General features: G+C 45.5%; 3 protein-coding genes across 3 annotated transcripts in view; 2 read left to right on the top strand and 1 right to left on the bottom strand.

The window, feature by feature from the left end:
• The window catches only part of cryl1 (crystallin, lambda 1), a 140109-nt gene that overhangs the window by 99922 nt on the left and 12933 nt on the right, over positions 1-27254 (bottom strand). The gene's annotated exons all lie outside the window — the stretch shown is intronic.
• On the top strand, positions 12377-13668 carry LOC311228610 (gap junction beta-2 protein-like; the record flags this gene model as incomplete). Its single annotated transcript, XM_084314527.1, has 1 exon — positions 12377-13668. The coding sequence occupies one exon, from the start codon at positions 12377-12379 to the stop codon at positions 13211-13213; it is 837 nt and encodes a 278-aa protein (XP_084170653.1). The 3' UTR covers positions 13214-13668.
• LOC311228609 (gap junction beta-2 protein-like) lies at positions 19790-23043 on the top strand. The gene is made up of 2 exons (XM_084314526.1): positions 19790-19892; positions 21719-23043. The coding sequence occupies exon 2, from the start codon at positions 21752-21754 to the stop codon at positions 22586-22588; it is 837 nt and encodes a 278-aa protein (XP_084170652.1). The 5' UTR covers positions 19790-19892; positions 21719-21751; the 3' UTR covers positions 22589-23043.

Consider the following 27254-nt stretch of genomic DNA (forward strand, 5'->3'; position numbering starts at 1 on the left):
GGACACAGGGAAGCTGAGAGGGACACAGGGAAGCTGAGATGGACACAGGGAAGCAGGGAAGCTGAGAGGGACACAGGGAAGCAGGGAAGCTGAGAGGGACACAGGGAAGCTGAGAGGGACACAGGGAAGCTGAGAGGGACACAGGGAAGCTGAGAGGGACACAGGGAAGCTTAGAGGGACACATGGAAGCTGAGAGGGACACAGGGAAGCTGAGAGGGACACAGGGAAGCAGGGAAGCTGAGAGGGACACAGGGAAGCTGAGAGGGACACAGGGAAGCAGGGAAGCTGAGAGGGACACAGGGAAGCTTAGAGGGACACATGGAAGCTGAGAGGGACACAGGGAAGCTGAGAGGGACACAGGGAAGCAGGGAAGCTGAGAGGGACACAGGGAAGCAGGGAAGCTGAGAGGGACACAGGGAAGCTGAGAGGGACACAGGGAAGCAGGGAAGCTGAGAGGGACACAGGGAAGCTGAGAGGGACACAGGGAAGCTGAGAGGGACACAGGGAAGCTGGGAGGGACACAGGGAAGCTGAGAGGGACACAGGGAAGCTGAGATGGACACAGGGAAGCAGGGAAGCTGGGAGGGACACAGGGAAGCTGAGAGGGACACAGGGAAGCAGGGAAGCTGAGATGGACACAGGGAAGCAGGGAAGCTGGGAGGGACACAGGGAAGCTGAGAGGGACACAGGGAAGCTGAGAGGGACACAGGGAAGCTGAGAGGGACACAGGGAAGCTGAGATGGACACAGGGAAGCTGAGAGGGACACAGGGAAGCTGGGAGGGACACAGGGAAGCTGAGATGGACACAGGGAAGCTGAGAGGGACACAGGGAAGCTGAGAGGGACACAGGGAAGCTGAGAGGGACACAGGGAAGCAGGGAAGCTGAGATGGACACAGGGAAGCAGGGAAGCTGGGAGGGACACAGGGAAGCTGAGAGGGACACAGGGAAGCAGGGAAGCTGGGAGGGACACAGGGAAGCTGAGAGGGACACAGGGAAGCTGAGAGGGACACAGGGAAGCTGAGAGGGACACAGGGAAGCTGAGAGGGACACAGGGAAGCTGAGATGGACACAGGGAAGCTGAGAGGGACACAGGGAAGCTGAGAGGGACACAGGGAAGCTGAGAGGGACACAGGGAAGCAGGGAAGCTGGGAGGGACACAGGGAAGCTGAGAGGGACACAGGGAAGCTGAGAGGGACACAGGGAAGCTGAGATGGACACAGGGAAGCTGAGAGGGACACAGGGAAGCTGAGATGGACACAGGGAAGCTGGGAGGGACACAGGGAAGCTGAGAGGGACACAGGGAAGCTGAGAGGGACACAGGGAAGCTGAGAGGGACACAGGGAAGCAGGGAAGCTGAGAGGGACACAGGGAAGCTGAGAGGGACACAGGGAAGCTGGGAGGGACACAGGGAAGCTGGGAGGGACACAGGGAAGCTGAGAGGGACACAGGGAAGCAGGGAAGCTGAGAGGGACACAGGGAAGCTGAGAGGGACACAGGGAAGCTGAGAGGGACACAGGGAAGCTGAGATGGACACAGGGAAGCTGAGAGGGACACAGGGAAGCTGAGAGGGACACAGGGAAGCTGAGAGGGACACAGGGAAGCTGAGATGGACACAGGGAAGCTGAGAGGGACACAGGGAAGCTGAGAGGGACACAGGGAAGCTGAGAGGGACACAGGGAAGCTGAGAGGGACACAGGGAAGCTGAGAGGGACACAGGGAAGCAGGGAAGCTGAGAGGGACACAGGGAAGCTTAGAGGGACACATGGAAGCTGAGAGGGACACAGGGAAGCTGAGAGGGACACAGGGAAGCTGAGAGGGACACAGGGAAGCTGAGATGGACACAGGGAAGCAGGGAAGCTGAGAGGGACACAGGGAAGCAGGGAAGCTGAGAGGGACACAGGGAAGCTTAGAGGGACACATGGAAGCTGAGAGGGACACAGGGAAGCTGAGAGGGACACAGGGAAGCAGGGAAGCTGAGAGGGACACAGGGAAGCAGGGAAGCTGAGAGGGACACAGGGAAGCTGAGAGGGACACAGGGAAGCTGAGAGGGACACAGGGAAGCTGAGAGGGACACAGGGAAGCTTAGAGGGACACATGGAAGCTGAGAGGGACACAGGGAAGCTGAGAGGGACACAGGGAAGCAGGGAAGCTGAGAGGGACACAGGGAAGCTGAGAGGGACACAGGGAAGCAGGGAAGCTGAGAGGGACACAGGGAAGCTTAGAGGGACACATGGAAGCTGAGAGGGACACAGGGAAGCTGAGAGGGACACAGGGAAGCAGGGAAGCTGAGAGGGACACAGGGAAGCAGGGAAGCTGAGAGGGACACAGGGAAGCTGAGAGGGACACAGGGAAGCAGGGAAGCTGAGAGGGACACAGGGAAGCTGAGAGGGACACAGGGAAGCAGGGAAGCTGAGAGGGACACAGGGAAGCTGAGAGGGACACAGGGAAGCTGAGAGGGACACAGGGAAGCTGAGAGGGACACAGGGATTCTGAGAGGGACACAGGGAAGCAGGGAAGCTGAGAGGGACACAGGGAAGCAGGGAAGCTGAGAGGGACACAGGGAAGCAGGGAAGCTGAGAGGGACACAGGGAAGCTGAGAGGGACACAGGGAAGCTGAGAGGGACACAGGGAAGCTCAAGTTCAAGTTTCTTTATTAGTTGTCATACAGAAGTACAGAATACTTTTATACAAAATGCTTCTTTCTGTTATGCTCCATAGACTGTGCTAGACAAAAAAGATAAGTATAAAATAAAATAAGTATAGCAGTATAAAATAGAAGTCACGTACGTAGACACAAGTGTTCAATATGTACATATGTACAATGTTCAATGCAAGTAGAAGTAACTGAGTTACCATACAATATACTATACAATATACTAATATACAATATACTATATAGTGCAAAGCAGAAATGGGATGAGGTACAATTTAGGTACAATTTACAGTAAGGTGTACGGTTGTAGTGCAAATTCTTTGCCAATAAATATAAAGTGTGTTTAGGTGTTCTAAAGTGTGTAAGTGGGTGCTGCAGTGAGTTGTTTGTTTAAAGTGAGTGTGTGCGTGTGGTTGTGTGTGCTGTGAGTGCATTTGATGGTTGTTGTATAGTGTTATTGTTCGTTGAGCAACCTGATGGCCTGGGGATAGAAGCTTCTTCTGAGTCTTTCTGTGCTTGCCATGAGACTCCGATATCGCTTGCCTGACCGCAGCAGTTCAAAGAGGCAGTTGTTTGGGTGGCTGGAGTCTTTGACAATTATCTTAGCCTTACCCATGCACCGCTTGTTGTAAATGTTCTGGAGAGTGGGAAGCCCCCCTCTAATTGTGCGTTCGGCTGAACGGGCCACTCTCTGTAGTCTGCTACGGTCTTGTGCAGTGCTATTCCCAAACCAGGAGGTAATATTGCCAGTCAGGATGCTCTCTATTGTACATGAGTAGAAGTTCTTAAGGATCTTCTGACTGACTTGGAACTTCCTTAGGCGCCTGAGGAAGTAGAAGCGTTGCCGTGCCTTCCTCACAACACTGTCAATGTGTGTGGTCCATGTCAAGTCCTCGGATATGTGGACTCTGAGGTACTTAAAACTGTTCACTCTCTCAACCGGTGCCCCGTCGATGCTGAGGGGGCTATAGTCCCTGACCCCCGACCTCAGGAAGTCCACAATCATCTCCTTTGTTTTGCTGACGTTCAGGGAGAGGCTGTTCTCTTGACACCATCCCGCTAGGACCTTGACCTCTTCCAGGTAGGCCCTATCGTCGTTTGCAGAGATCAGGCCCACCACTACTGTGTCGTCAGCAAATTTGATGATTGTGTTGTTGTTCCGCTGTGCCACACAGTCATGTGTGTACAGGGAGTAGAGGAGGGGACTCAGAACACAGCCCTGGGGGGCCCCTATGTTGAGGGTGATGGATGAGGAGGTGCAGTTGCCTGCTCTCACCACCTGGGGTCTGCCCGTCAGGAAGTCCTGCTGAGGTAACATTTGAAATTATGATGAGGTCTTTGGTAATGAATGACATGGGAATGACATGCTGTGGAGAGTAGGAGAGACAAAAGCATACTTCCACCCTCTACTGTAAGAACGCTGAACTGCATTCTGCTGTTCCTAAAATTATAACCTGTGGCTCCACAGGAATGAAAATAAATATCACAAAATGTATCAGAGGGACCTACAGGTGCCAACACAGAGCGCTGGAACAAAAAACATCTGAGGTGATTATACTTTATCAGGCCTAAAAGTAATTTCATTCAACTACTAATACTTCAGCAACTACTTGGTGGTCTTGTGCCTCAGCTTAAGCCCTTCTGACAGGGACACGCTTACTGTCCAGTACGTTCAGTAGCATAAGCTCTTTATTTAGTCATAAGTCTAAGAGCTCTGCCCATAAGATGTCACTGCTAAATATAGGTATATTTTCAAAACCTCTAATAAAAGACAAGATTTAAGATGTACTTTATGGACACCATGACTTCCTGAGAAACTTTCAAAGGAAGATAAGATAAGATATTCCCACACAAGAGTAGTGATATAAGATAAGATAAGATATTCCTCTATTGATCCCCTTTGGGAAATACTGGCACCATAGCAGCATGGGGGAGGGGGGAAGGGGAGGTACAGGTATGGGAAGGGTAATAGTAGAAAGACATAAATATAGGCAATCAATTTAGAAAAATCTGAAAGATTTAATATGAGAAGATTAAACAGTATAAACAAAGGTGCAAGATGCAGGTCTCGATCAGGTATAATATACATTACAATTAAGGCTGTCAAAGTTAACGCGGTATTAACGCGTTAACGCCCGATTCTATTAACGCCACTATTTTTTTAAACTCACGATTAACTTTTAAGACATTTCTATTTTATTTTTATTTTTTACTAGACTTCACTCAGGTGTATTATTGATGCTCTCATACTATGTTTGTTTCTGAAGTGTGTGTGTGAGAGATAGAGAGAGAGAGAGAGAGGGGGGGTGAGAGAGATGAGGAAGGGGCAAGAGAGAAAGAGCTGGGAGAGTGTGTGTGTGAGAGAGAGAGGGGGGGGGGGGTGATTACTCAGCCCTTGTGTGGGTGAATGTAACAAGTTCCTAACGTTTTCTTTCGCCTATTATTTCATGCACACTTTATTCATTGTTTTAAATTATTATTATCTTTTAAGTTATTTTGTGCATCACTCTGTTTTGAATTTGATGCAAATTTGCAATGCATGGGGGTCATCCTTTTGTGTTAATGGCTGCATAAAGCAAGCATTTGTTGACTCTCATGTTGATAAGTGTATTAAAACTTCGAACTTGAAAAAGATCCGTTTAAGGTAGATAAAAAAAAAATCTGTGAGGGGGAAGTTCAAGTTCAAGTTCTTTAATAGTTGTCATACAGAAGTACAGAATACTTTCATACAAAATGCTTCTTACTGTTACGCTCCAGAGACTGTGCTAGACAAGATAGTATCAAATAACATAATAACATAATATAGCATGAATTTAGAAGAAGAAAATGAGGTCACAAGTATTTAATTGTTTCAAGGTCATGACCTCTCACCCTCCCCGCTGTCCTCCTACCCCTAACCCAGGGCTATTCAACTGGCCAGATCCGGCCCGCGGGATGATTCTGACTGGCCCGCCAAAGATTACACGATAATAAAAAAAAATTAAAAAAAAAAAATAAATAAAAAAAAATTTAATTTTTTTTTTACTTTTTTCTTTTCATGTCAACGTTAACACGCACAATTCAGCCAAAAGTCACTCAATTAATGACAGATTTCATTGATAAATTGAGGGAAAACTTTGCAAGTCGATTTGATGAATTTGACATGTCCAGAAGAATTGATGCATTTTGTGAGCAACCCATTTGCCAATGTAGCTGCTATTTCCACAAAAGGACAAGAGTTCCTTGCATCACTTCACATTGATGAAGGTCTCCTGCAACTTGAAATAATTGACATGCAAGCATCATCTGCTCTGAAGCAGGCACTTGAGAATGAATCCACCACAACATTTTGGATAAAGTGTATTCATGTCAAGACATTCCCCAAAATAAAAACGCTGGCAATATCTGTGCTAACAATGTTTGGCTCAACATACACCTGTGAATCCAGTTTCTCTCACATGAATGCCATTAAAACAAGCAACCGTGCCTCCTTGACAAAGCATTTGCATCACTGTTTGCGGGTAGCCCTCACTTCCTATGAACCCTCTTTCTCTGCCATTGCCCAGTCAAAGAAGTGCAATCGCTCTCATTAGATGTGTGTATGTAGGCTAGGCCTGTCTGCCCCCCACCCCCCTGATGTTTGAGAGTTAAGAGTGGACAATAAGTGCTAATAAGATGCTGTGATTTGCTGTTGTTGCACAGACATGAAGCACTTTTTCATAAGCTCAGCTGCACTATAAATGTGTTTTTTTGTTCAAGTGTTGATGTTAGAATGTTCAGATGCACATCATGCACTTGTTTGTTTTTTATTTTATTTTTATATTGAAATGTTGAAGAGGAGATGTTGCAGTTGTTGCACAGTCATAAATGAAGCACTTTTTGCAGGAGATGTTGCAGATGTGGCACATAAATGAAGCACTTTTTTTGAAAAGTATACTACTTTTGCAATGTAGTTAAATAAAAGTTGTGAAAATGTGGTTGCGTGTTGTGTCAAGTGTACATATATTCATAGCACGGGGAGGCGCCGTGGCAGTCCGGCCCCTGGCCCCTTGGGTTTCTGACAATGTGGCCCCCTGAACAACTGCCCAAACGCCACGCGCATACATGTTCCCTCGGTTGCGCACAGAACAGATGATTATTATGCATAACAATGTTTAAAATGTAATTGTAGTTACAATTTCTTTAATTGAATTAACTTAAATTAGAAAAGTAAATACAAACTTCCAGTCGGGACCACAGATCAAGCAACCCCCCACCAATTGGTAGCCTACAGGGCTTGTATTTTGGTTTGGCACTTCTCGTTGTTATGCTATCGGTATCCTATTATTATGCAAAGTCTAGGTGATAAGTGCCGGCCGGGTACTTATCGCACGGCGCGACGAGTCCAGTGACAATTGTGAACGCATTTTTGTGTGCGCGCGTGCACATCATTGCGCGCACTTCTGCCTCAGTGACCTACCTAAACGGCGTTTAACCGCGTTTCTGCACGACTGCATGCCTGCTCCTGCCCCTGCCCCCTCCCCGCTCTGGAGAAGATACTTGTCATTATTTTCTCTCTGCCCTTGTCGTCTCCTAATCCCGTCTTTCCTCTGCTATGTATGTAGGTATGTTTCTCTCCACAGGAGATGTGTGAGCTGATCCCCTGCGACCCGCAGCACCTGTCTGCCAGGAGGGAGAGGAGGGACCAGCTCCTCATGGGTCTGGCCAAGCTGAAGACGTAGTGACCCAGAGAGACCAGCTCCTCATGGGTCTGGCCAAGCTGAAGAAGTAGTGACCCAGAGGGTCCGGGGTCCTCACTGCTTGGCCAAGCTAGAAAGTTGTTTATAAACCCAAACCTAAACCTTAACCTAAGACCTCAGTCTAACTATATAATATATATTTGTGCAATCATCAAGTTTCAAAGATCTAGCTATACTCAACTCAAGCAGGAGTACTGACCTGAGACCAGGGGTGCATTGCTGATTTCAAAGCTGGTTGCACAGTGTTTTAATGACGCCACGTGCACGCACACTCCTGTGTGCGCGTGCGCTCGCTCCCGCGCATGTGCATAAATGTTCCCTCGCATACGCACAGACTAAAGACAATGCCTAATTGCCTCTACGAATGGAATGTAACACATTTCATTCACAAGTTTTGTGTGAATGTATCTGAGAACGTATTTGAACACACCTGACAACCTGCGCTATTGTTATGCAAAGCAGCCAGGTGGGTACTTAGCGATTTGGCGCATCAGTCGAGTGCAGCGCATTCCTGTGTGCACGCGTGTGCACATCCGTGCATGTGCATGCGCGTGCTTCTGCTCACGTAGCCAGTTGCACGGCGTGCAACCCCGTCCCCTGAGCAACGCACCCCTGCCTGAGACCAGTTTACATATTTTTTTTATCCACTTTTTCTCCCCATTTTCTATTTTTCTCCCATCCCAATTTCGTGTTTCCAATTCTTCCCTCCCCTGTCTTGAACGTTGCTAGACTATGCCTCCCACTGGTCGGCTGTAGTGAGGATAGAAGCCTTGCATCACGTGTCTCCTCCGGTACACGAGGAGGCAGCCTGTCGCATCTTTTCACCGCAGCAGCTCGAACTCTCAGTGGCGAGGAGTAACGCATGGGAGGCTCACGCTGCCCCCGATACTTCCTGTTTCCGCCGTACCGGCGTCACCCAACCGACCTGTAGGAGTCGCTGTCCACAACGTCCAATCCCCACCCACCGGCTTTCCCACCCTCTAACACTGCCAATTGTGTTAGTATGACGGCCGGCCAAGCCGGTAACAACGCCGAGAGCTGGGCTCGATACCAGCATCTCCTGCGTTAGTGGTGAGCGCCTTGCCCACTGCGCCACTCAGCCGCCCTCCAAGACCAGTTTACATCTGAATTCAACTTCATATGTGACCCTGGGTTCCTAAGCCTTATATAAGAATTTTTGTTGTACAGAAGTTGTGATATTGAGGTATCTTGAACCATATTTTCCTCCCTGCAACTACCTACATTCACACTGCAAGCCTTAATGCTCAATTATGATTTAATGCTCAGATCAGATTTTTTTGTTTGGCTGTTCACATTATTATTATTATTTTTTTTAAATGTGGCCAATATCAGATTCCTTTGTGAACTGATCACGCTTCTTAACATGTGCAAATGACCAATAACGAAGATGGATGTAACATGGAGGACACTGAAGTCACAGTTTATGTTTTAATTTATAAGTTGATGTGCAGTGGAGGCCAACTAATTCATGAGCAGATAATATGGGGGTGATGAATATCAATCTAGAGTGACATAAAAGTCACATGAATTCTGACATGACTGTATGTTCAGACTGAGGTTGCATTGCAAAAAATCAGACCTGTATCTGACTTAGGACCACATATGAAAGTGGCCCAAATCAGAATTGAAAAGATCAGATTCCATGAGATGTGTGCTGTTCACACACTGTCATGAAAAAACTGTTCTGAGTCACATTATGCGCAAAAACAAATCAGATTCAGGCCACTTTTGCCTGCAGTGTGAAGGTAGCCTAAGCAATAGTACTTGTTGCCTGCAAAGATCAGTTTATTGAATATTCAATTGGAAAGGAATATCTAGATCTTTCTAGATAGGTGGCTCTGGAGACGCTCAAATTTCATGAAATGAGCACTCTCTCAGCGGCTTGATAAATACAGGCCGGGTTAGAATATGGCAGCAGCCACCACTCACAGTCTTATCCCTCACCATCTGGAAAACATGCACTATGGCAGACCAGGGCAAAGTATTGTAGCAGAGGAAAACATTTTAGGATCTACAGCAACATTTTATGGGATCTTTGAATCCATCAACGTTCCCCTCTTTGTAGCAGCTATAGAGGAAAGTTCCCCTCAGTGATGCTTCATCGAGATAAAATTAAGAATGGGTCGACAGATGTAGCCTACTGTGATCGAGTTACTGAATTACAAATTACTTATCAGGATGGAACAAAATATTTACTTTGGAAATTAATTCTGTGGACTTTTTCAATACAAAAAATGAATTCATCCATTTTATATGAATTGATTATCGTGATATGCAGGTATTTGTTTTGTCTTGATTGTCTTGATTGTAATGGAAATGTAATTGTAAAAAAATATATACATCTTGAAAATAATAAATATTTCACAAGTTTCCTGAACTGAGTAGCCTGCCTCTAAAATGGATGTATTTATTTCAGCACGAGTGTCCGCTTATGAAAACAGCAATTATTGATAGCGAGATACATGAAAGTGAAACCGTGCCATATGGTCACGGGTCGGGAGGCATACTGTGAAATTCGCGTTTGCATGTTATAGACTCAATTTCACAGGGGATGCAGGCGCCCACGTCATATGGTGCAATGACACTTTGAAATTACCGTAGCCCGTTTCACATGCCACTTCTTCTGGCTAAAGGAAAATGTGTTTTTAAAGCAGGCCACTGCCTTGTTGGAGAATCAAATTATGAAAGAAAGAAAAAATTATCATCATAACTGCCATAAATGATCCCTAATTAAATCGAATGGACACAAGCACAACTAGCCTACTTGTCTCTCGTCACACAAGCAAATCACGTTTGAAGAATTAACATGAGAATGAGCAGCGATACTGTTGAGGTTTCCCCTGGCCCCACCCTGGCCCCGCCCACCCTGACCCTTTGGAAACCTCAGGTGTGCCTCGACATACTTCACATCTGCGGCTCTCGGGTTCCTTCACGTCTCAACCGTCAACCGTGACTTGAAACTTTCTTTACCGACTGGTGCGTTGGAATGATTTTTCTACGACGACAAAAACAGGATTAATCAGTTTTAACTCAATGGAAGTCAACTGATATACATTTAAAAAGGAATCCAATAGACAGGTGAGTTATAGTAGCTACGTGCACAGATTTCCCACCTATTCTCGTCAGGCCTATGTCGTGTTATTAGAGCAATTTAATCGTATCGCCTGTAACTCGAAAAGACTGAAAGAAACAATAACCAGAACATTTGAGAATTATTGGAAATTAATGTTTGATTTTTCTTCTTCAAAAATGTCAGTTTTTCCCTTCTCTGTAATATATAGTTAATACTCAGATCGAGTGCCACTTCCTCAGTGAGTGCTTCAAGGATGGAAGGAAGGAGCCACTCACAGTAACTGTATAGACATAGAGCCAGTGGTTATTTTGGGGTGCAGGTGACTACTGGTCCGAGGCCAGCTGAGTGTTCAAGAGTGTTCAAGGCCCTCCACTTCTAGCAGATATGCTGAGGGCCCTCTGGTCTAAGACTGAAAGATTGTCTGGATGAAGAATATGTAGCTGTACTTGAGGAAAGCTTCCCTCCTCCATACGCTACTGATGGGGGGGGGGGGCAATTATTAGAGAGCATAATTGCTTATTCGACTATTTATTCAGCTCATTGTTGTGTGCTGATGAAACTATTAGTGGTTAATATTGAAATATTTCCAGTGTCTCGTGCTACGTGCATCTACCGACTACAGGCGCATTGCATGTAATCACAATTTCGTGGTTTATGTTGAATATCATCTCATTCCATTTTTTTCTTTCGCTCTCTCTGCTCACAGTTTAATATAACAACAAGAATGAAAAAAGAAAGATCTTAAAAGCAGCATGAAATCACAAAGACTAGTAGCTCTGCTGGCCGGTAGGGTTGAATCACACCAGGACCTTCTCTCCTGCATGTGTCTCCTTTACTCTGTCAGCCTCTCAGCCTAACTAATGTCTCTACAAAGAGGAGCAGACTTACTCTGTCAGCCTCTCAGCCTAACTAATGTCTCTACAAAGAGGAGCAGACTTACTCTGTCAGCCTCTCAGCCTAACTAATGTCTCTACAAAGAGGAGCAGACTTACTCTGTCAACCTCTCAGCCTAACTAATGTCTCTACAAAGAGGAGCAGACTTACTCTGTCAGCCTCTCAGCCTAACTAATGTCTCTACAAAGAGGAGCAGACTTACTCTGTCAACCTCTCAGCCTAACTAATGTCTCTACAAAGAGGAGCAGACTTACTCTGTCAGCCTCTCAGCCTAACTAATGTCTCTACAAAGAGGAGCAGACTTACTCTGTCAGCCTCTCAGCCTAACTAATGTCTCTACAAAGAGGAGCAGACTTACTCTGTCAGCCTCTCAGCCTAACTAATGTCTCTACAAAGAGGAGCAGACTTACTCTGTCAGCCTCTCAGCCTAACTAATGTCTCTACAAAGAGGAGCAGACTTACTCTGTCAACCTCTCAGCCTAACTAATGTCTCTACAAAGAGGAGCAGACTTACTCTGTCAGCCTCTCAGCCTAACTAATGTCTCTACAAAGAGGAGCAGACTTACTCTGTCAGCCTCTCAGCCTAACTAATGTCTCTACAAAGAGGAGCAGACTTACTCTGTCAGCCTCTCAGCCTAACTAATGTCTCTACAAAGAGGAGCAGACTTACTCTGTCAGCCTCTCAGCCTAACTAATGTCTCTACAAAGAGGAGCAGACTTACTCTGTCAGCCTCTCAGCTTAACTAATGTCTCTACAAAGAGGAGCAGACTTACTCTGTCAGCCTCTCAGCCTAACTAATGTCTCTACAAAGAGGAGCAGATTTACTCTGCCAGCCTCTCAGACCAAGTCACTTTTCTTGAGAAACTAAACGAGCCAAGACAGTGAATTAATGGATAATCACCGCAAGAATAGTCAGTCAGTATGAAGATAAATTACTCTTTAATTTGTTTGTAAACCCTCTGTCCACCTCTTGTTTTCTACAGGCGGTGTAGGAATCCAGAGTCCTTGTTGTCACAATGAGCTGGGGGGCCCTGTACGCCCAGCTGGGCGGTGTGAACAAACACTCTACCAGCCTGGGAAAGATCTGGCTCTCCGTCCTCTTCATCTTCCGCATCACCATCCTGGTGCTGGCCGCCGAGAGCGTCTGGGGGGACGAGCAGGCTGACTTCACCTGCAACACGCAGCAGCCCGGCTGCAAGAATGTCTGCTATGACCACTTCTTCCCAGTGTCTCACATCCGCCTCTGGTGCCTCCAGCTGATCTTCGTGTCCACACCGGCGCTGCTGGTGTCCATGCACGTGTCCTACAGGAAGCGAGGGGACAAGAGGACCATGCTGGCCTCCAACGGCGGTACCAGGATGAATGATATAGACCTGGAGACGCTGAAGAGGCGGCGCCTGCCCATCACGGGACCGCTGTGGTGGACCTACATCTGCAGCCTGTTCTTCCGTCTCATTTTCGAAGGTGGATTCATGTACGCCCTGTACTTTGTCTACGACGGCTTCCAGATGCCCCGGCTGGTGAAGTGCGAGCAGTGGCCTTGCCCCAACAAGGTGGACTGTTTCATCTCCAGGCCCACGGAGAAAACCCTCTTCACCATCTTCATGGTGGCGTCATCAACCATCTGCATGGTTCTCAACGTGGCCGAGCTGTGCTACCTCATCGGCAAGGCCCTCATGAGGTGCTCGGCCAGGATGGCCAAGAGGAATCGCGCCTACGCCCACCCCGACGGCGTGACCCCAGAAAAGACCCTGTTGCAGAACAAGAAGAACGAGATGCTGCTGTCGTCCTCCACCACGGATTCCTTCTGCACCCCTGCATGCAGTCTGGCAGTCTTAACATTAGATACTTAAGAGGTGTAGGTAGAAATCCCAAAGTTATGGATCATACTCACAGGCGATAGTAAACCGGTACCGTGTGGTACTGTGCACCACCAAAATAATTATTGCAGGTAAGACGATCAGGCAAATTAATTGCCTCTGTCCCCTCTCCAAACAACAGTAGACAACAACAACAACAACAACAACAACAACAACTCAAGTCTACTTTCACCACTGATTATACTATAATAGCCTATATTTATGAGTCTGATAGAAACTCTTATCAGTGTTTGTTACTCTAATATATTATTTATATTCTTGAGAACAATAGCAGCCAGAGAACAAATTAACCACAAACTGATTCTGCCTGCTGCAGTTGATGTTGAATCAATGTAAGTGCCTTCTTTAATTTCACCATGTCAACATGAGGGTATTTCTTAATTTATTGATCATAGTTCGAATGTGCTAAAGTACTTTTTTTTGTCTCAGAGGGGTGTGAGATAAGATTTTCAACAAGAGAAGAATGGGTCTTCAGCGACATCTAGTGGTTCACCGCGGATCCTGCAGGAGCACAAATGCTCTGCTTAAGTTTAGTGTCTGTAGAGGAGCCAAATGTTTTTTTGCGGGTCGCTTTGTTGACGAGTTTACAAGAGCTGCCTTTTCTTATGTGCCTGAGCACAAAATAAAAACCTTCCAAATAGGCTTAATTCATATGAACAGAGTTGACAACATTGCCACATTGACCATATGAAATATATGATTTTGTTATATATAATTTAATGATTGTGTAATTATCAATGAAGCACCCATAAATGAACTACTATGAAGTATGTTTTTTCTACTTTGTTTTTCTACTACCGAGAGCCAAGTGGTCTATTTGGTCTGGTGCTCTACAAGACAATGAAAACTTTAAAACTGTTATCAGGTTATTGAATGGTTAAATATAAACAATACAGGAAGTGAGTGAGTGAGTGAGTGAGTGAGTGAGTGAGTGGATGAATGAATTTATCCTCTGTATGGCCACAGAGCTTCTTCATATTAGCCTTCAGTTAATCTTGGGTAGTAATTACAATATAACTCTATAACACATGTTCTCCTGAAGTGCGTTGTCATCTCACCATAATGTTTAACTGATGATGAGTCAGCAGTAAAACAGTGTTTTAGATCCCAGTGTGTTTCCAGAGTAAAAAGGATTCACTGATAACAGCTACGGCTGTTGCCTTTGGTGTGAGTAGGCGCAGCGAGGAATGGGTTGTATTTTGGTTCATGAATCATGACTTTGTGTTATTACATCAATCATCCCTCATAATTTGCAGTACAATAGGCCTGATCTGTCTTTGTGCAAAGAGGATGGTGTTGCACTAGGGCTGGGTGATTAATCAAGTTTCAATTTCAATACACATTTTGACTTCCCATGATCATGAAAACAAGATAATTGAGATAAAACTATTGTTGTACCACATGCAACGTTAACACGCACAATTCAGCCAAAAGTCACTCAATTAATGACAGATTTCATTGATAAATTGAGGGAAAACTTTGCAAGTCGATTTGATGAATTTGACATGTCCAGAAGAATTGATGCATTTTGTGAGCAACCCATTTGCCAATGTAGCTGCTATTTCCACAAAAGGACAAGAGTTCCTTGCATCACTTCACATTGATGAAGGTCTCCTGCAACTTGAAATAATTGACATGCAAGCATCATCTGCTCTGAAGCAGGCACTTGAGAATGAATCCACCACAACATTTTGGATAAAGTGTATCATGTCAAGACATTCCCCAAAATAAAAACGCTGGCAATATCTGTGCTAACAATGTTTGGCTCAACATACACCTGTGAATCCAGTTTCTCTCACATGAATGCCATTAAAACAAGCAACCGTGCCTCCTTGACAAAGCATTTGCATCACTGTTTGCGGGTAGCCCTCACTTCCTATGAACCCTCTTTCTCTGCCATTGCCCAGTCAAAGAAGTGCAATCGCTCTCATTAGATGTGTGTATGTAGGCTAGGCCTGTCTGCCCCCCACCCCCCTGATGTTTGAGAGTTAAGAGTGGACAATAAGTGCTAATAAGATGCTGTGATTTGCTGTTGTTGCACAGACATGAAGCACTTTTTCATAAGCTCAGCTGCACTATAAATGTGTTTTTTTGTTCAAGTGTTGATGTTAGAATGTTCAGATGCACATCATGCACTTGTTTGTTTTTTATTTAATTTTTATATTGAAATGTTGAAGAGGAGATGTTGCAGTTGTTGCACAGTCATAAATGAAGCACTTTTTGCAGGAGATGTTGCAGATGTGGCACATAAATGAAGCACTTTTTTTGAAAAGTATACTACTTTTGCAATGTAGTTAAATAAAAGTTGTGAAAATGTGGTTGCGTGTTGTGTCAAGTGTACATATATTCATAGCACGGGGAGGCGCCGTGGCAGTCCGGCCCCTGGCCCCTTGGGTTTCTGACAATGTGGCCCCCTGAACAACTGCCCAAACGCCACGCGCATACATGTTCCCTCGGTTGCGCACAGAACAGATGATTATTATGCATAACAATGTTTAAAATGTAATTGTAGTTACAATTTCTTTAATTGAATTAACTTAAATTAGAAAAGTAAATACAAACTTCCAGTCGGGACCACAGATCAAGCAACCCCCCACCAATTGGTAGCCTACAGGGCTTGTATTTTGGTTTGGCACTTCTCGTTGTTATGCTATCGGTATCCTATTATTATGCAAAGTCTAGGTGATAAGTGCCGGCCGGGTACTTATCGCACGGCGCGACGAGTCCAGTGACAATTGTGAACGCATTTTTGTGTGCGCGCGTGCACATCATTGCGCGCACTTCTGCCTCAGTGACCTACCTAAACGGCGTTTAACCGCGTTTCTGCACGACTGCATGCCTGCTCCTGCCCCTGCCCCCTCCCCGCTCTGGAGAAGATACTTGTCATTATTTTCTCTCTGCCCTTGTCGTCTCCTAATCCCGTCTTTCCTCTGCTATGTATGTAGGTATGTTTCTCTCCACAGGAGATGTGTGAGCTGATCCCCTGCGACCCGCAGCACCTGTCTGCCAGGAGGGAGAGGAGGGACCAGCTCCTCATGGGTCTGGCCAAGCTGAAGACGTAGTGACCCAGAGAGACCAGCTCCTCATGGGTCTGGCCAAGCTGAAGAAGTAGTGACCCAGAGGGTCCGGGGTCCTCACTGCTTGGCCAAGCTAGAAAGTTGTTTATAAACCCAAACCTAAACCTTAACCTAAGACCTCAGTCTAACTATATAATATATATTTGTGCAATCATCAAGTTTCAAAGATCTAGCTATACTCAACTCAAGCAGGAGTACTGACCTGAGACCAGGGGTGCATTGCTGATTTCAAAGCTGGTTGCACGGTGTTTTAATGACGCCACGTGCACGCACACTCCTGTGTGCGCGTGCGCTCGCTCCCGCGCATGTGCATAAATGTTCCCTCGCATACGCACAGACTAAAGACAATGCCTAATTGCCTCTACGAATGGAATGTAACACATTTCATTCACAAGTTTTGTGTGAATGTATCTGAGAACGTATTTGAACACACCTGACAACCTGCGCTATTGTTATGCAAAGCAGCCAGGTGGGTACTTAGCGATTTGGCGCATCAGTCGAGTGCAGCGCATTCCTGTGTGCACGCGTGTGCACATCCGTGCATGTGCATGCGCGTGCTTCTGCTCACGTAGCCAGTTGCACGGCGTGCAACCCCGTCCCCTGAGCAACGCACCCCTGCCTGAGACCAGTTTACATATTTTTTTTATCCACTTTTTCTCCCCATTTTCTATTTTTCTCCCATCCCAATTTCGTGTTTCCAATTCTTCCCTCCCCTGTCTTGAACGTTGCTAGACTATGCCTCCCACTGGTCGGCTGTAGTGAGGATAGAAGCCTTGCATCACGTGTCTCCTCCGGTACACGAGGAGGCAGCCTGTCGCATCTTTTCACCGCAGCAGCTCGAACTCTCAGTGGCGAGGAGTAACGCATGGGAGGCTCACGCTGCCCCCGATACTTCCTGTTTCCGCCGTACCGGCGTCACCCAACCGACCTGTAGGAGTCGCTGTCCACAACGTCCAATCCCCACCCACCGGCTTTCCCACCCTCTAACACTGCCAATTGTGTTAGTATGACGGCCGGCCAAGCCGGTAACAACGCCGAGAGCTGGGCTCGATACCAGCATCTCCTGCGTTAGTGGTGAGCGCCTTGCCCACTGCGCCACTCAGCCGCCCTCCAAGACCAGTTTACATCTGAATTCAACTTCATATGTGACCCTGGGTTCCTAAGCCTTATATAAGAATTTTTGTTGTACAGAAGTTGTGATATTGAGGTATCTTGAACCATATTTTCCTCCCTGCAACTACCTACATTCACACTGCAAGCCTTAATGCTCAATTATGATTTAATGCTCAGATCAGATTTTTTTGTTTGGCTGTTCACATTATTATTATTATTTTTTTTAAATGTGGCCAATATCAGATTCCTTTGTGAACTGATCACGCTTCTTAACATGTGCAAATGACCAATAACGAAGATGGATGTAACATGGAGGACACTGAAGTCACAGTTTATGTTTTAATTTATAAGTTGATGTGCAGTGGAGGCCAACTAATTCATGAGCAGATAATATGGGGGTGATGAATATCAATCTAGAGTGACATAAAAGTCACATGAATTCTGACATGACTGTATGTTCAGACTGAGGTTGCATTGCAAAAAATCAGACCTGTATCTGACTTAGGACCACATATGAAAGTGGCCCAAATCAGAATTGAAAAGATCAGATTCCATGAGATGTGAAAACTGTTCTGAGTCACATTATGCGCAAAAACAAATCAGATTCAGGCCACTTTTGCCTGCAGTGTGAAGGTAGCCTAAGCAATAGTACTTGTTGCCTGCAAAGATCAGTTTATTGAATATTCAATTGGAAAGGAATATCTAGATCTTTCTAGATAGGTGGCTCTGGAGACGCTCAAATTTCATGAAATGAGCACTCTCTCAGCGGCTTGATAAATACAGGCCGGGTTAGAATATGGCAGCAGCCACCACTCACAGTCTTATCCCTCACCATCTGGAAAACATGCACTATGGCAGACCAGGGCAAAGTATTGTAGCAGAGGAAAACATTTTAGGATCTACAGCAACATTTTATGGGATCTTTGAATCCATCAACGTTCCCCTCTTTGTAGCAGCTATAGAGGAAAGTTCCCCTCAGTGATGCTTCATCGAGATAAAATTAAGAATGGGTCGACAGATGTAGCCTACTGTGATCGAGTTACTGAATTACAAATTACTTATCAGGATGGAACAAAATATTTACTTTGGAAATTAATTCTGTGGACTTTTTCAATACAAAAAATGAATTCATCCATTTTATATGAATTGATTATCGTGATATGCAGGTATTTGTTTTGTCTTGATTGTCTTGATTGTAATGGAAATGTAATTGTAAAAAAATATATACATCTTGAAAATAATAAATATTTCACAAGTTTCCTGAACTGAGTAGCCTGCCTCTAAAATGGATGTATTTATTTCAGCACGAGTGTCCGCTTATGAAAACAGCAATTATTGATAGCGAGATACATGAAAGTGAAACCGTGCCATATGGTCACGGGTCGGGAGGCATACTGTGAAATTCGCGTTTGCATGTTATAGACTCAATTTCACAGGGGATGCAGGCGCCCACGTCATATGGTGCAATGACACTTTGAAATTACCGTAGCCCGTTTCACATGCCACTTCTTCTGGCTAAAGGAAAATGTGTTTTTAAAGCAGGCCACTGCCTTGTTGGAGAATCAAATTATGAAAGAAAGAAAAAATTATCATCATAACTGCCATAAATGATCCCTAATTAAATCGAATGGACACAAGCACAACTAGCCTACTTGTCTCTCGTCACACAAGCAAATCACGTTTGAAGAATTAACATGAGAATGAGCAGCGATACTGTTGAGGATTCTCCTGGCCCCACCCTGGCCCTGGCCCACCCTGACCCTGGCCCCGCCCATCCATAAGAAGGATGAATGTCTTCGGAACCTCAGGTGTGCCTCGACATACTTCAACCAGGACGGGACTGTCTGAAGATAAGATGGATGGCCTCCCTCCCCCCCCCCCCCTCCCCATCCTCACGCAAACCTCCCCCCCACGAGCACGACTGGCGACGTGCACGGAAGGAGGGGCGGATCCCTCGACTGCCTCACACGCCCAAAACCCTAAGCCACTACCCTCTCCTTAACTTCCGTGCTTCCTGAAGCTCACTGACTTTCGGCATAAATGAACATTGCATCAACAAATGTGCTTTGTTTTGTATTAATTTAGGGTTGTGCCATTATTATTATGCAAAGATAATAATTGTGATTAATTCTGTAATGAGTTGTGTGTTTCTAGCATCCTTGACACCCAAGGACAACGATGGAATGAAGTCAAGAGGCTTATACGTTTCTATCCTTGACAACAATGTAAGCTGGAGTAATGATCTGTTTATGTTGTGGAGTCTAAATAAAAACCTGAAACCTGAAACCTGACATCTGCGGCTCTCGGGTTCCTTCACGTCTCAACCGTCAACCGTGACTTGAAACTTTCTTTACCGACTGGTGCGTTGGAATGATTTTTCTACGACGACAAAAACAGTATTAATCAGTTTTAACTCAATGGAAGTCAACTGATATACATTTAAAAAGGAATCCAATAGACAGGTGAGTTATAGTAGCTACGTGCACAGATTTCCCACCTATTCTCGTCAGGCCTATGTCGTGTATTAGAGCAATTTAATCGTATCGCCTGTAACTCGAAAAGACATGTGTCTAAAATCTTTCTTCTTCAAAAATGTCAGTTTTTCCCTTCTCTGTAATATATAGTTAATACTCAGATCGAGTGCCACTTCCTCAGTGAGTGCTTCAAGGATGGAAGGAAGGAGCCACTCACAGTAACTGTATAGACATAGAGCCAGTGGTTATTTTGGGGTGCAGGTGACTACTGGTCCGAGGCCAGCTGAGTGTTCAAGAGTGTTCAAGGCCCTCCACTTCTAGCAGATATGCTGAGGGCCCTCTGGTCTAAGACTGAAAGATTGTCTGGATGAAGAATATGTAGCTGTACTTGAGGAAAGCTTCCCTCCTCCATACGCTACTGATGGGGGGGGGGGGGCAATTATTAGAGAGCATAATTGCTTATTCGACTATTTATTCAGCTCATTGTTGTGTGCTGATGAAACTATTAGTGGTTAATATTGAAATATTTCCAGTGTCTTGTGCATCTACCGACTACAGGCGCATTGCATGTAATCACAATTTCGTGGTTTATGTTGAATATCATCTCATTCCATTTTTTTCTTTCGCTCTCTCTGCTCACAGTTTAATATAACAACAAGAATGAAAAAAGAAAGATCTTAAAAGCAGCATGAAATCACAAAGACTAGTAGCTCTGCTGGCCGGTAGGGTTGAATCACACCAGGACCTTGTCTCCTGCATGTGTCTCCTTTACTCTGTCAGCCTCTCAGCCTAACTAATGTCTCTACAAAGAGGAGCAGACTTACTCTGTCAGCCTCTCAGCCTAACTAATGTCTCTACAAAGAGGAGCAAACTTACTCTGTCAGCCTCTCAGCCTAACTAATGTCTCTACAAAGAGGAGCAGACTTACTCTGTCAGCCTCTCAGCCTAACTAATGTCTCTACAAAGAGGGGCAGACTTACTCTGTCAGCCTCTCAGCCTAACTAATGTCTCTACAAAGAGGAGTAGACTTACTCTGTCAGCCTCTCAGCCTAACTAATGTCTCTACAAAGAGGAGCAGACTTACTCTGTCAGCCTCTCAGCCTAACTAATGTCTCTACAAAGAGGAGCAGACTTACTCTGTCAACCTCTCAGCCTAACTAATGTCTCTACAAAGAGGAGCAGACTTACTCTGTCAGCCTCTCAGCCTAACTAATGTCTCTACAAAGAGGAGCAGACTTACTCTGTCAGCCTCTCAGCCTAACTAATGTCTCTACAAAGAGGAGCAGACTTACTCTGTCAGCCTCTCAGCCTAACTAATGTCTCTACAAAGAGGAGCAGACTTACTCTGTCAGCCTCTCAGCCTAACTAATGTCTCTACAAAGAGGAGCAGACTTACTCTGTCAGCCTCTCAGCCTAACTAATGTCTCTACAAAGAGGAGCAGACTTACTCTGTCAGCCTCTCAGCCTAACTAATGTCTCTACAAAGAGGAGCAGACTTACTCTGTCAGCCTCTCAGCCTAACTAATGTCTCTACAAAGAGGAGCAGATTTACTCTGCCAGCCTCTCAATCTAACTAATGTCTCTACAAAGAGGAGCAGACTTACTCTGTCAGCCTCTCAGCCTAACTAATGTCTCTACAAAGAGGAGCAGATTTACTCTGCCAGCCTCTCAGACCAAGTCACTTTTCTTGAGAAACTAAACGAGCCAAGACAGTGAATTAATGGATAATCACCGCAAGAATAGTCAGTCAGTATGAAGATAAATTACTCTTTAATTTGTTTGTAAACCCTCTGTCCACCTCTTGTTTTCTACAGGCGGTGTAGGAATCCAGAGTCCTTGTTGTCACAATGAGCTGGGGGGCCCTGTACGCCCAGCTGGGCGGTGTGAACAAACACTCTACCAGCCTGGGAAAGATCTGGCTCTCCGTCCTCTTCATCTTCCGCATCACCATCCTGGTGCTGGCCGCCGAGAGCGTCTGGGGGGACGAGCAGGCTGACTTCACCTGCAACACGCAGCAGCCCGGCTGCAAGAATGTCTGCTATGACCACTTCTTCCCAGTGTCTCACATCCGCCTCTGGTGCCTCCAGCTGATCTTCGTGTCCACACCGGCGCTGCTGGTGACCATGCACGTGTCCTACAGGAAGCGAGGGGACAAGAGGACCATGCTGGCCTCCAACGGCGGTACCAGGATGAATGATATAGACCTGGAGACGCTGAAGAGGCGGCGCCTGCCCATCACGGGACCGCTGTGGTGGACCTACATCTGCAGCCTGTTCTTCCGTCTCATTTTCGAAGGTGGATTCATGTACGCCCTGTACTTTGTCTACGACGGCTTCCAGATGCCCCGGCTGGTGAAGTGCGAGCAGTGGCCTTGCCCCAACAAGGTGGACTGTTTCATCTCCAGGCCCACGGAGAAAACCCTCTTCACCATCTTCATGGTGGCGTCATCAACCATCTGCATGGTTCTCAACGTGGCCGAGCTGTGCTACCTCATCGGCAAGGCCCTCATGAGGTGCTCGGCCAGGATGGCCAAGAGGAATCGCGCCTACGCCCACCCCGACGGCGTGACCCCAGAAAAGACCCTGTTGCAGAACAAGAAGAACGAGATGCTGCTGTCGTCCTCCACCACGGATTCCTTCTGCACCCCTGCATGCAGTCTGGCAGTCTTAACATTAGATACTTAAGAGGTGTAGGTAGAAATCCCAAAGTTATGGATCATACTCACAGGCGATAGTAAACCGGTACCGTGTGGTACTGTGCACCACCAAAATAATTATTGCAGGTAAGACGATCAGGCAAATTAATTGCCTCTGTCCCCTCTCCAAACAACAGTAGACAACAACAACAACAACAACAACAACAACAACTCAAGTCTACTTTCACCACTGATTATACTATAATAGCCTATATTTATGAGTCTGATAGAAACTCTTATCAGTGTTTGTTACTCTAATATATTATTTATATTCTTGAGAACAATAGCAGCCAGAGAACAAATTAACCACAAACTGATTCTGCCTGCTGCAGTTGATGTTGAATCAATGTAAGTGCCTTCTTTAATTTCACCATGTCAACATGAGGGTATTTCTTAATTTATTGATCATAGTTCGAATGTGCTAAAGTACTTTTTTTTGTCTCAGAGGGGTGTGAGATAAGATTTTCAACAAGAGAAGAATGGGTCTTCAGCGACATCTAGTGGTTCACCGCGGATCCTGCAGGAGCACAAATGCTCTGCTTAAGTTTAGTGTCTGTAGAGGAGCCAAATGTTTTTTTGCGGGTCGCTTTGTTGACGAGTTTACAAGAGCTGCCTTTTCTTATGTGCCTGAGCACAAAATAAAAACCTTCCAAATAGGCTTAATTCATATGAACAGAGTTGACAACATTGCCACATTGACCATATGAAATATATGATTTTGTTATATATAATTTAATGATTGTGTAATTATCAATGAAGCACCCATAAATGAACTACGCCACTATTTTTTTTAAACTCACGATTAACTTTTAAGACATTTCTATTTTATTTTTATTTTTTACTAGACTTCACTCAGGTGTATTATTGATGCTCTCATACTATGTTTGTTTCTGAAGTGTGTGTGTGAGAGATAGAGAGAGAGAGAGAGAGGGGGGGTGAGAGAGATGAGGAAGGGGCAAGAGAGAAAGAGCTGGGAGAGTGTGTGTGTGAGAGAGAGAGGGGGGGGGGGTGATTACTCAGCCCTTGTGTGGGTGAATGTAACAAGTTCCTAACGTTTTCTTTCGCCTATTATTTCATGCACACTTTATTCATTGTTTTAAATTATTATTATCTTTTAAGTTATTTTGTGCATCACTCTGTTTTGAATTTGATGCAAATTTGCAATGCATGGGGGTCATCCTTTTGTGTTAATGGCTGCATAAAGCAAGCATTTGTTGACTCTCATGTTGATAAGAGTATTAAAACTTCGAACTTGAAAAAGATCCGTTTAAGGTAGATAAAAAAAAAATCTGTGAGGGGGAAGTATTTAATTGTTTCAAGGTCATGACCTCTCACCCTCCCCGCTGTCCTCCTACCCCTAACCCAGGGCTATTCAACTGGCGGCCCGCGGGCCAGATCCGGCCCGCGGGATGATTCTGACCGGCCCGCCAAAGATTACACGATAATAAAAAAAAATAAAAAAATAAATAAAAATAAAAAAAAATTTAATTTTTTTTTTACTTTTTTCTTTTCATGTCAACGTTAACACGCACAATTCAGCCAAAAGTCACTCAATTAATGACAGATTTCATTGATAAATTGAGGGAAAACTTTGCAAGTCGATTTGATGAATTTGACATGTCCAGAAGAATTGATGCATTTTGTGAGCAACCCATTTGCCAATGTAGCTGCTATTTCCACAAAAGGACAAGAGTTCCTTGCATCACTTCACATTGATGAAGGTCTCCTGCAACTTGAAATAATTGACATGCAAGCATCATCTGCTCTGAAGCAGGCACTTGAGAATGAATCCACCACAACATTTTGGATAAAGTGTATTCATGTCAAGACATTCCCCAAAATAAAAACGCTGGCAATATCTGTGCTAACAATGTTTGGCTCAACATACACCTGTGAATCCAGTTTCTCTCACATGAATGCCATTAAAACAAGCAACCGTGCCTCCTTGACAAAGCATTTGCATCACTGTTTGCGGGTAGCCCTCACTTCCTATGAACCCTCTTTCTCTGCCATTGCCCAGTCAAAGAAGTGCAATCGCTCTCATTAGATGTGTGTATGTAGGCTAGGCCTGTCTGCCCCCCACCCCCCTGATGTTTGAGAGTTAAGAGTGGACAATAAGTGCTAATAAGATGCTGTGATTTGCTGTTGTTGCACAGACATGAAGCACTTTTTCATAAGCTCAGCTGCACTATAAATGTGTTTTTTTGTTCAAGTGTTGATGTTAGAATGTTCAGATGCACATCATGCACTTGTTTGTTTTTTATTTTATTTTTATATTGAAATGTTGAAGAGGAGATGTTGCAGTTGTTGCACAGTCATAAATGAAGCACTTTTTGCAGGAGATGTTGCAGATGTGGCACATAAATGAAGCACTTTTTTTGAAAAGTATACTACTTTTGCAATGTAGTTAAATAAAAGTTGTGAAAATGTGGTTGCGTGTTGTGTCAAGTGTACATATATTCATAGCACGGGGAGGCGCCGTGGCAGTCCGGCCCCTGGCCCCTTGGGTTTCTGACAATGTGGCCCCCTGAACAACTGCCCAAACGCCACGCGCATACATGTTCCCTCGGTTGCGCACAGAACAGATGATTATTATGCATAACAATGTTTAAAATGTAATTGTAGTTACAATTTCTTTAATTGAATTAACTTAAATTAGAAAAGTAAATACAAACTTCCAGTCGGGACCACAGATCAAGCAACCCCCCACCAATTGGTAGCCTACAGGGCTTGTATTTTGGTTTGGCACTTCTCGTTGTTATGCTATCGGTATCCTATTATTATGCAAAGTCTAGGTGATAAGTGCCGGCCGGGTACTTATCGCACGGCGCGACGAGTCCAGTGACAATTGTGAACGCATTTTTGTGTGCGCGCGTGCACATCATTGCGCGCACTTCTGCCTCAGTGACCTACCTAAACGGCGTTTAACCGCGTTTCTGCACGACTGCATGCCTGCTCCTGCCCCTGCCCCCTCCCCGCTCTGGAGAAGATACTTGTCATTATTTTCTCTCTGCCCTTGTCGTCTCCTAATCCCGTCTTTCCTCTGCTATGTATGTAGGTATGTTTCTCTCCACAGGAGATGTGTGAGCTGATCCCCTGCGACCCGCAGCACCTGTCTGCCAGGAGGGAGAGGAGGGACCAGCTCCTCATGGGTCTGGCCAAGCTGAAGACGTAGTGACCCAGAGAGACCAGCTCCTCATGGGTCTGGCCAAGCTGAAGAAGTAGTGACCCAGAGGGTCCGGGGTCCTCACTGCTTGGCCAAGCTAGAAAGTTGTTTATAAACCCAAACCTAAACCTTAACCTAAGACCTCAGTCTAACTATATAATATATATTTGTGCAATCATCAAGTTTCAAAGATCTAGCTATACTCAACTCAAGCAGGAGTACTGACCTGAGACCAGGGGTGCATTGCTGATTTCAAAGCTGGTTGCACGGTGTTTTAATGACGCCACGTGCACGCACACTCCTGTGTGCGCGTGCGCTCGCTCCCGCGCATGTGCATAAATGTTCCCTCGCATACGCACAGACTAAAGACAATGCCTAATTGCCTCTACGAATGGAATGTAACACATTTCATTCACAAGTTTTGTGTGAATGTATCTGAGAACGTATTTGAACACACCTGACAACCTGCGCTATTGTTATGCAAAGCAGCCAGGTGGGTACTTAGCGATTTGGCGCATCAGTCGAGTGCAGCGCATTCCTGTGTGCACGCGTGTGCACATCCGTGCATGTGCATGCGCGTGCTTCTGCTCACGTAGCCAGTTGCACGGCGTGCAACCCCGTCCCCTGAGCAACGCACCCCTGCCTGAGACCAGTTTACATATTTTTTTTATCCACTTTTTCTCCCCATTTTCTATTTTTCTCCCATCCCAATTTCGTGTTTCCAATTCTTCCCTCCCCTGTCTTGAACGTTGCTAGACTATGCCTCCCACTGGTCGGCTGTAGTGAGGATAGAAGCCTTGCATCACGTGTCTCCTCCGGTACACGAGGAGGCAGCCTGTCGCATCTTTTCACCGCAGCAGCTCGAACTCTCAGTGGCGAGGAGTAACGCATGGGAGGCTCACGCTGCCCCCGATACTTCCTGTTTCCGCCGTACCGGCGTCACCCAACCGACCTGTAGGAGTCGCTGTCCACAACGTCCAATCCCCACCCACCGGCTTTCCCACCCTCTAACACTGCCAATTGTGTTAGTATGACGGCCGGCCAAGCCGGTAACAACGCCGAGAGCTGGGCTCGATACCAGCATCTCCTGCGTTAGTGGTGAGCGCCTTGCCCACTGCGCCACTCAGCCGCCCTCCAAGACCAGTTTACATCTGAATTCAACTTCATATGTGACCCTGGGTTCCTAAGCCTTATATAAGAATTTTTGTTGTACAGAAGTTGTGATATTGAGGTATCTTGAACCATATTTTCCTCCCTGCAACTACCTACATTCACACTGCAAGCCTTAATGCTCAATTATGATTTAATGCTCAGATCAGATTTTTTTGTTTGGCTGTTCACATTATTATTATTATTTTTTTTAAATGTGGCCAATATCAGATTCCTTTGTGAACTGATCACGCTTCTTAACATGTGCAAATGACCAATAACGAAGATGGATGTAACATGGAGGACACTGAAGTCACAGTTTATGTTTTAATTTATAAGT

Source organism: Notolepis coatsorum (genome assembly GCF_963971535.1).
Source record: "Notolepis coatsorum genome assembly, chromosome: 5".
Taxonomy (NCBI): domain Eukaryota; kingdom Metazoa; phylum Chordata; class Actinopteri; order Aulopiformes; family Paralepididae; genus Notolepis; species Notolepis coatsorum.

Bases quoted from the DNA above. Each gene is read 5' to 3' on its own strand.
- LOC311228609 (XM_084314526.1), top strand. From the start codon at position 21,752: ATGAGCTGGGGGGCCCTGTACGCCCAGCTGGGCGGTGTGAACAAACAC.